The 10,047-nt window shown below is 38.7% G+C and overlaps 1 protein-coding gene across 1 annotated transcript; it reads right to left on the bottom strand.

The window, feature by feature from the left end:
* Positions 1-396: 396 nt before the first annotated feature.
* Positions 397-6,818, bottom strand: LOC103997635 (disease resistance protein RGA2). The gene is made up of 3 exons (XM_009418922.3): positions 3,876-6,818; positions 911-2,402; positions 397-618 (listed from the first exon to the last, which is right to left on the bottom strand). The coding sequence occupies exons 1-2, from the start codon at positions 6,739-6,741 to the stop codon at positions 1,255-1,257; spliced, it is 4,014 nt and encodes a 1,337-aa protein (XP_009417197.2). The 5' UTR covers positions 6,742-6,818; the 3' UTR covers positions 397-618; positions 911-1,254.
* Between the last annotated feature and the right edge of the window lie 3,229 nt (positions 6,819-10,047).

Raw genomic sequence — 10,047 nt, 5'->3', positions numbered from 1 at the left:
TATACTGTGGTCCTTCTGCTTCTCGCAAAACCACCATGTTATTTTTCATATGAGACCTCGTCATTGGACTATTTATATTTCAGTTATCCTTCTGTTTATTTGCATATAAGTCCTCCTCTTGGTATTAAAAGCGTTATATTTGTTTTCACCCAATCTGATTTTTTTTCACCTAAGCCCTCATCTTTAAGACTAATATTATTTTAGTTCTTTTTGCTCTTTGCATATTGGAAAATGACTATGCATATAAGCCCTTCTCTTTGGGAGTAATTAAATTCTGATTTCTCCCACTTTACCATCATATATATCCCAATTTGTACCAGTAGAATTTATTAGACTAAAACTTTGTTTGCTGTATATTTGAAAATAACATGAGTTAAACTAATTTGCTCATGACTATTATAAAGCACAAAAACATTTCATTTGATGGAGACAAGTTAAAAGAAACATAGGGTGATGAATCTACAAATACTAGTGTTTTATTTGGCATCTCACATTCCATTACAATGTCTTCACAGACTTTGAATGTAAACATTGTTCCAAGAAAACAAAAACTGAAACAACATTTCGAATCCTCTCTGCACTTCATTAATCTTTGAATCTTGGTAAGTGTTGAAGGATCTGCCAGCAAAAGACAACAAGATTAGTACACTTGCAGGCATTTCAGACACACTTTACACAATGGTAATACATTTGGGATAAAGATGGTTCCAGTTCCATGATGTGAGAGAACATCAAAGAGCATATATTCAATAAAGAAAAAAAATTATATTGTAATTTTGCTTCTTGGTTTTTATTACAAGAGACAACATTTTAAGACAATTTGATTTTTTAGCTCCGATGTTCTTGTCATTCGACTGATCACCAAAATAAGTTCAGATCACGACAGTTTTTATAGACAACATGAGTTTACCATGATAAATCATTGTCAAATGAAAACTTTTGCCTCCCCTCTAATCTGCCATCCACATTGTTCACATGCAGCCGGTATTATAAGCAGGTCCTCCAGTTTCAAGAGGCTTTTAGCTCACATTAAGCAGTAAAATTTAGTAACTTAACCTTTGACTGATGGATGCTCAATTCAGTATGTCTTCATCATCTCAATAGCCCAGGAAGATCAGCAGTATATATGATTCAGTGAAGTGTAACATGGTAGCTGCCATCCGCCCTTTTCTTATTCTCTAGAAATAACACCAAACTTTTTCCCTTTGTATCCAAATCTTTTGGCCAGTCAAATTTTCCTGTTCCAATTCAGCACTAATCATAAAAAACGATGCCACTTACATCGAACCTGCTTGAATATCTTTGGTACCATATTCTCAGCAAGCGGCAGCCAGAGATCCTAATAGATTGAAGTGTGGGTGGCAGCTGTTCACTTGCAGAGAAGTAGAGTTCAGGGCAAGCAGTAATAGTCATGTGTTTCAGAAATGAAAGTGACAGTAGACCATCAACATAATAGGGCTCATAAGAAAAGGTCGAGAAACATTCAATAGAGATGAGCTTTGGGCACTCTGAAATAACAAGTTCTTCAAGTATTCTAAAATTATGCAATGGTAGGGATTCCAAGTTTGTGAGGCATGAAATCTTTAAGGTGGTGAGAGCAGTTAGACCTGGTAATGAATCAAGCAACATCCTCTCATTGCATCCACTCACCACCAGGTCACGGAGGGTTGGAAGCTCGGCAAGAGTATCACTCATGCATTTCTCGACAACAAGCACTGAGAGGTAAGAGAGTTTGCGCAATTCCTTCATCACTGAAATGTTGGAAACATGCAAATTGAGTAGTGAGCTCAGGTTGGATGATAGGTCCAAAATCAGCTCGGGACAATTTTCAACTTTTATTTCCTGCATGGAAGGTGAGAGACATGGCAAGCCCCTCAGCTTGATACAATCTCTTACTATAAGCTGTCGAAGGGTAGGAAATTCACCATCTGATGCTCCCTGCCATACCTCCAGACCAGCCATGCTCATCAGTTCAAGCCTTCTCAGCGACGGAAAACCCTTCGTTGTGTCATTCCCATAAAACTCAAGGCCAATAGATTTTATTCCATGCAATCTCTCTAGGTATAGTTCCATGAGGTATTGCAGTTGGCCTAGAGCAGGGAGAACCATGCATTCAGGGCAGGACTCTAGTCTTATGTTTACTAGATTGAAGAAGGAAGGACTGGAAAGCCAACCAGCAAAACTCGAACCATTGTAACCTCTTATAGCAAGTCTGTTCAGGGTGGCATTTGGCTGAAGGCACTCAAGCACTTCATTAGCCTCATCATATGTACAACCTGTGGAATCCAGAGAAGGTTCCCATTCCAAATGCAACATGTATATGCGTTGTCTGTTCAAACAAGCATTTCTTGCCTCTTCAACAGTAAAAATATCATTTAGTATTACTTCCATTGAGTCCAATCCTATAGAGAAGAACCAGGAAAGAAGAAGAACATTTCAAAACCTTGAGGACATCTTTTCTGGAAGAACAAATTCTCTTTATAATGCAGAAGCATATTAATTTGTTCATTAGCTCGATATCATAAAATATAATAGAATCCAGGAATAAAGATTAATCCTAAAAAAAGACCGTTACACAAAGTCAAACCACCAGAAGTGAGTTTGGCAAACTGCCAAATTGAAAGCAAAGAAGGGAAAGAAGTGAGTTTGGCAAACAGCCAAGTGAAACTACCGAGTCACTTCATCTATAGTTTGGTTCCCAGTTGAACATCTAAAATTCGGGACAATCAAACCCATGATAAGACATCTCAATTATCACATTTCCAACACAACATTTCAAGTAGTCGTACAGTTTGGTTGTTCAATGAAGCTAACTTTTCTAATCGACCAGGCAATCACAATCTTATGAAATGTTGTCGCTCATTATTTGTCATTTTTCTCAACCACCGTAATTATGTATCACATGTACAAACCTTATCTTTTCAAGACTTCTTTGTGCCATATGATAAACATGTGCAAGGCCTTTCCCATATTTTATTTTCGAGACCAAGTGAATTTCAAGTTTAGCAGAATCATATTAACTCCCATGGTCACATTACATAACTCACTTTATTTTAGCATATACAATTTAAAATTTTACATATGTTTATTAGGAACAAGAACACAAAAGCTATACATTTCTAGTAACATAGTGCTGATATGCATATTCAAAATACATATTTATCATTTCTGAGTTGTGACATTGGTAATCTTGATAGTATGAGCAGACCAGTACTACTCTCACTGTGTATTTAGACACAACAAAAATAAGCTGAACGCCAATTGTGCATTACCCAAGCAAAAATAAGTTCCTCCAATTGGAAGAGCTTCAAGGTTCATAATTGCTCCTTAGGTGATTAGGATTTTTAGACTAAATAAGTCTTCTAATATTGAAGGCAACCAATGTCAAGATTATAATAAAGGTGGAGCGATCCACTTTATTCCCAAAAAAACTGATGTCGAGAGCAATAGAAATAATTTATGCTGGACCTAACCAGCACAATGGAGAATTTATGGCCTGGTATCCTCCAATAGCTGTGGGGACTTTCTATGTTTGTATTCATCTAGTCCTGTACATGCTTCTGTACATCATTTTATTTCTGAAAAGATGGATGGCCAAGATTGTTGTTGAAGACAGTCTAAGACATTATATTTTGTAATTTCAGGTAAAAGAAGACTACATGTAATTTAGATTTACATCAACTATAAGAATTTGGAAAGCAAAGCTTATTAGAGGGGGTTAGACCGAGCATGAAGAAAAGAATTGGATTTCTTGTAGCACCAAAAGTTATGAAAAGAGAAGGGGAGCTAACTGGAAAGAGAATTAACAGGCACAGAGTGATTGTTGACATATTGTTCAAGTAGATTATTCAAAGTAAAGTATATCGTAAACATACCTCGTATTTTTTGGACATGCAGCAACTTGCCGAGATTTTTGTGGCACCAATTTATCAGCAAGGAAGACCTGCTCACCTCAAGGAATCGAAGGCTTGCTGGAATTTGATACTCTGGTAAGAACTTGAGCTTGGGACATCCAACAATCTGAAGATGCTTAATGGATCCATGTTGTTGTATGCCAGTGAAATGGGGAGAGCTCTCATAATATAATGTTTGGAGATTTGAACAATATGAGATCCAAAGTATTTGTAAAGCAGTCAAGTTGTTCAGTGGAAGGCGCTCCAGAAACTGACAATTTACAACTACAAGTTCAATAAGTTGGGGGAGGTGACCTTGTTCAGCCCCAGACCATTCTACTAAATGTTCAATCCTATTCAGTTTAAGTATCTTAAGTGATGGAAATCCGCCACAAAAAAATGCAGGGCCAATATACTCCAGTCCTCTAATGTATTCCAAAGAGAGATGCTTGAGGGATAAGAGTTGTCCAAATGATGGCAGAGCCGAAAGCATACAACTCTGGAGTCTAATGGTGACTAATTTGCAGTATGAAGGATGACAGAGCCATTCTGATAGGTGATCATGCTTGTATTCATGTATCCTGACTTCTTGTATATTAGTGTGGGGCTGGAGACACTGAAGGACCACAGAAGCATTATTCCGATATCCACTATCCTTACTCCATCGCAGGTCCAGAGTGGTTAGATCTGGTTTGCCTTTCAAATTAGCCTTCATTGCATCTTCCAGATAAGTAACATTTTCCAAATTCAGTATCTTAAGTTCTCCTTGGAGATCTGCTAGATCTTTGAGTTCTGCCATCCCTGCATAACCATGTCTGTTGGGCACATGAAATTCTGGCAACTGTTGAAGTTTCGTTAATCTTCCGATTCCCTCTGGAAATGCTGCACAATATGGACCATCAAGACATCTTAGGTTAATCAAGTTTGATGTGCCTTGAGGAAGCATGATTTTCTCTACGCTATCCCATTCTAACGTCTGGAGGTTCTCGAGGGCACATATTGACTGTGGAAAGCTTTTCAAATTCGCACTCACAACACCAAGATAGCGGAGAAATTTTAAGTTGCCAACAGAATCAGGTAACCTAGGAGAAAATGTACAATCCAAAAATAGAACTCGTAGATATTTCAACTTTATGAACAAATCATTCAGGACATTAGCAAGTCGGTGATGCATTAAAGGCTTGACCAAAGTCCCTGAAGTATAGTTCAAGAACAATGTCCGCAATGATTTGGCTGCAAAAAGGGGTCGAAAGTCTGCTTCAGTGGAAGTAAAACAAAAGGTCAATGAAGAATGCCGAACACCTCTAGGGAAATTGTGTTCCCTGTGTACCTCCATCCCACAACACTCGCCTTCGGAAATAGATACAGAAAGATCATGAACAAGGTCATGCATGACAAAGTATCCATCTTGTTTGCTGTGCTGGAAGAAAGATCGTGAGAGCAGAACATCAAAATATTCACAACCAACATCCTCTACCTTTCTTCTTCCATCAGTCTCAATGAAATCTTGTGCGATCCACATTCGGACAGTCTTCTGCCTCAAAAACTGGTGCCCTTTTCCAAATATCGAGCAATAATTAAAACATTGCTTTATTGGTGTCGGCAATTGTAGGTAGCTCAGCATGAGGATGGGTACGATGCTGTCTTGGCATCCACTAAGATCCCACATATTACTCTCTAAGATCTCAGACCATCTATACTCATGTTCTTCACCCCGTAAAAGCAATCCAAGCACTTTCAAGGTAAGAGGCAAACCTTTGCACTTTTGGACAATTTTCTTGCCGATTTTTACCAGGCATTTATCTTGTGTTTGGCCATGGAATGCTTTTTCGCAGAACAATGACCAGCAGTCATCATCCTTAAGAGGCTCCAGATTGTAGGAAGGCATTGTGCCCATGGACTTTGCAACACTGTGACTCCTGGTGGTCAGTAGAACTTTACTTTCTTTGTGTGCCGAAAGCAAAGGGATTCGCAGGTTCTCCCAGTGGCTTCCGCTGTCGTCCCATACATCATCCAACACCAGAAAGAAGCACTTCCCTGCTACTTTCTCCTCCAGTTCGGGTTGGAGCAGATACAGCTCCGAGAGAAGGCAAGGCTCTCCTGTCGCGCACTCCACCATTGCCCTTGTCAGCTTGATCACATCGAAGTCTTGGGAGACATGGATCCACATTCTCACCTCAAAATGCTTCGTTTGATCATCGTTGTAGATCAGTTGTGCAAGGGTTGTCTTCCCTAGTCCTGCCATCCCAACGATGGGGAGCACGGTCAACTTCGCGGCATTCGACTCCCCATCAGTCGACGGCAGCAGCAGCTGCTTCAATATCTCCTCCTTATCTTTATCCCTGCCAAACACAGGGGATTCGCCATCCATGAGGCCGCCGGTCGGCCGCCAACATCGGGTATCGGCACGCTTCGCTCCACCTTCCTCACACGCTTGAACGACTTCCCTTACCCTCGATATCTCCTGAAATCTCTCCCTTAGTCCCTTCAACCCCACAGCCAGGGCGATGAGTACCAAAGGAGCCACGTCGGCGACAGGAGGGGCCGAAAGAGGTGGGTTGGCAGCATCAACCGTGCTCCGGAGCTGGTAATTGAACTCCTCCATCACGTCCTCGGCGTCGTAGGCCGAGGCCCTGAGCTGGGCGAGCCAGCGCTTGGCCGACTCGTCGGTGGCCTGCTTCTCCTCCGCACCGTGCACGGCGGATCTGATGCTCGTCAAGGTCCGCTGCAGTTCGGCGATGTCTTCCCGCAGCTCGGGGATGCACGGCGGCAAGGCGTTCGATCCCCGGATGAAGGCTCCAAGGGAGTCCACCAGATTCAGGACACGGGCGATGATCGCGACGGCCATCTCTTTCTCTTCTCCCTCTCGCTTGTTCGCTCGCTCGCTTTTCGTATGAGGGAGAAGACAAGTATTGTCTCCGACGATCGTGCAGTCGAGTGAGAGAGACTTTGATCGGTCAAAGTCTAACTTGAATTTGTTTATCATAATTTCTATAAAAAAAATACAGCTTCATGACACTTTGATCAGTCAAAGTCTAACTTGAATTTAATAACATATGACGTATTTTCGAGAAAAAAAAAACCACTATTTTGACAAATTTTTGCCAAACACCTCGTAATTAAAAAAAATTTACGAGGTAATTTTTTTATAAATAATCATTTTATCCTTTGCTCCGATCGGACCATACATCGTCTTTACCCTAATCGTCGATCTACACCACTATCGCCTTCCTTTCCTCAACCCTCACGGACCTATCATGTAAAGGACCATTGTCGCAGCCTCCACAACCCTCCTTCCTCATCGAGGGCAAGGCCTCTGCCTCCGATGAACTCACCCAACAATGAAGGCGTAACAATCCCCACTAGACCCAATGACAAAGGTGTAGCCTTCGCTTGTAATGAGCCTTCCACGGAGGTGCAACAATGAGGGTGTGGCCTTCGCTTTCATTGGACATGCTCGACGATGGAGGTGTAGCAGCCCTCGTCGAACACCATTGGATCTAGCGATGACAAGGGTGGGCCACTATGGATGTCAATGAGGCAAGTCGGGGAAGGTCCAACGGTGACAAGGGCGAGCTGCTATGAATGTCAATAATGTGGGGCAAGGAAAGGAATGTTTCTTCTATCCATATCAATGTCTCATCTCCTATTCCTCATCCAAGCCCCATTACCCATTTAAATGGGGTGAGGGCGGAAACCTACGATACTCCATATCTTTTCAATTAATTCATTCAATTTAAAAAAAATAAAACTACTATCAAACCTAATTAACAATACTAAAATTTATACATAACAAAAGATAAATATATTCAAATATAAACTGAATCAAAATTATCATAACCATCACAAGAGATAATAAAAATATGAAGAAGGATTGTGAAGAGGCATGGGGGGAGGGTCTTGGAGCGACAATGACCGATGAGGTGGGGCCACAAAGTGGATAAGAACGACTACGATGGGAGAGCGGAAGGCTACGATAAAGAGATAGGACTTTTGCAATGAAAAGGAAAGCCAAGAAGAGAGAGAAGAGAGAAGGGAGTGAGTGATGGGAAGAAAAATAAGGAGAGAGAAAAATACCGAGGAATCATCATCGCTATTCACTGATTGTCGTTTATAGCCACCAATCACTTGAGGAATTATCGTTTGTCGATGGAGAGAAAAGGGCTGATGAATACAAAGTCAAATAGTCATTATGGTGCTGCATATGATTAGGGATTAGGTACACGTAACATATGGGGCCATGGGGAGGAGTTGTTGTTATTGAATAAGAAAATATTTCATCTTATTCAATTGATCAAATGAATTTTAATTAAATCATGATCGATTGAATCTAAGGTTCACCTAGTCCAATTTGAATAATAAAAGTTTGGCTTGTCCGGTGTTTGGACCTAGCATCTCAACTCACATATTAATGGGAGTACAAATGCAAGGTAGGGAGTGTTCTATTTATCCTTGCCCCGTATTTACATTGGTAATATAAAATATCCCTTATTCTCACCCTATTAGGGGTGAGTCCCTATGGATACCCATACCTATAGATATAATTGACATCCTTACGGGTCACCCCCATTATTATTTACTCATAGTCAATGATGATAGTCACCTATGTTTTTTTCTAGCACGAGAACAGTGAAGATTGTCGTTATCACGCCCCCCTCCTTTCTCGCATGAGGGCGAGGCAGATAGGGGCAAGTTCAAGGGGGTGGACATAGTGGAGGTAATAACATAAGAGCAATGGTATAAGAGTAAAATAATCTTTTTTCATATAATATGAGAGCTGTATGATTTTTTGAGATACTTTACGATAATTTATCATAAATAAGAGTCTTTATTCATCTTACGAAAAATATATAGTCATAAAAAAAATTAAAAATATAAAATTATGCATTTAAAAAAAATATTTATGATCTAAAATTTTCATAAAAAAGAAAAAATCTCAGAAAATTATTCGTGGAAGGGAGGTTTGATTTATCCAATTGGCATTCGAAAAAAAATTCATTTAATTGCAAAGGGGACTTGAGAATTAGAATCCTCTAACTTGGAGAAAAGTGGAAAGATAAGGCTCGAGATATAATAATTAATGGATGTGATGTCTCAGGACTCACTCATCTTATCATTATTATATCGATGAGTCTAATGTATGTCGATCTCTTATCATGAGATGTGACTCTAAAGAGTCCTATAATATAGGATAGAGAATAAGCATGTTGAGATATAGAGATGGTGACTTTAATTTTTTTTTCTTGTATTAAAGTATAAATAAATTAATCATACCCTCTTTGGTGATGGTGACTTTAATTTTGCTCGGAATCAACTTGGCAATTATACTACTCAAATATTATTTTTAAATAAAAATAATTGGTCAATCACATACTTATTCAGTCGAAAAGTCTTCGATACCAAAATAAGAATAAAAAATTTAAAAATAAATTTAAAAATAGTCAATGTAATTAATATTTACGAAAACTTAAATTTCTCACTATATGATAATAAATAAATAATTAATAAGTCTTTCTCCATATAAATATTAAAAAAAATCTTAAGAATACATAGTTATTTTGTAAGTCTTTTCCTCACCAAAATCTTTATATACATAAATATTTGATTTTTATTATTCTTCGAATAAGTAATTTAAATCACTCCATAAATATTATATTTATGAAGCACAAAGAACACAGGAAATAGGTTTAGTAGAAATCTTCTCCATGTCCTAAGTTGAAGGTCTTGATGGATGGATGACATACGATGAGATGGCACCATTATCTACCACATGTATCGATTTGGATCATCCATGCGAAGCTTTCTTATCGATACATATATCTAAGTTGAGTTAATGCTAATTATAGCTCGTTTAATTAAAAGGGTCGATTTCTATGTGAAGCCTTCAAAATGAGCATATCAATAAATGCCGATACAAGTGATAAAATATCATAGTAATAATCTCTTTTTATTTTTAGAAATTATTTTTTTGACTTAACATTGACAAGTCTGAAAATCTAATTTTAATTTTGATGAACACATATAGTTTCACATCGATCAAAAATAAATTAAAGACTTATTTAAGTCTATGCATATTTTACGATCTATTAAATTATAAACAATTCATTATGGTTAACAAATGATAACTCATCGGATAAGTTGCGTAAGAGAATTA

The sequence above is a fragment of the Musa acuminata genome, chromosome BXJ1-9, assembly GCF_036884655.1.
Source record: "Musa acuminata AAA Group cultivar baxijiao chromosome BXJ1-9, Cavendish_Baxijiao_AAA, whole genome shotgun sequence".
In the NCBI taxonomy this organism is placed as follows: Eukaryota; Viridiplantae; Streptophyta; class Magnoliopsida; order Zingiberales; family Musaceae; genus Musa; species Musa acuminata.
Note: the sequence above shows the minus strand (reverse complement) of the source record. Positions and strands in the feature narration are given on the sequence as shown.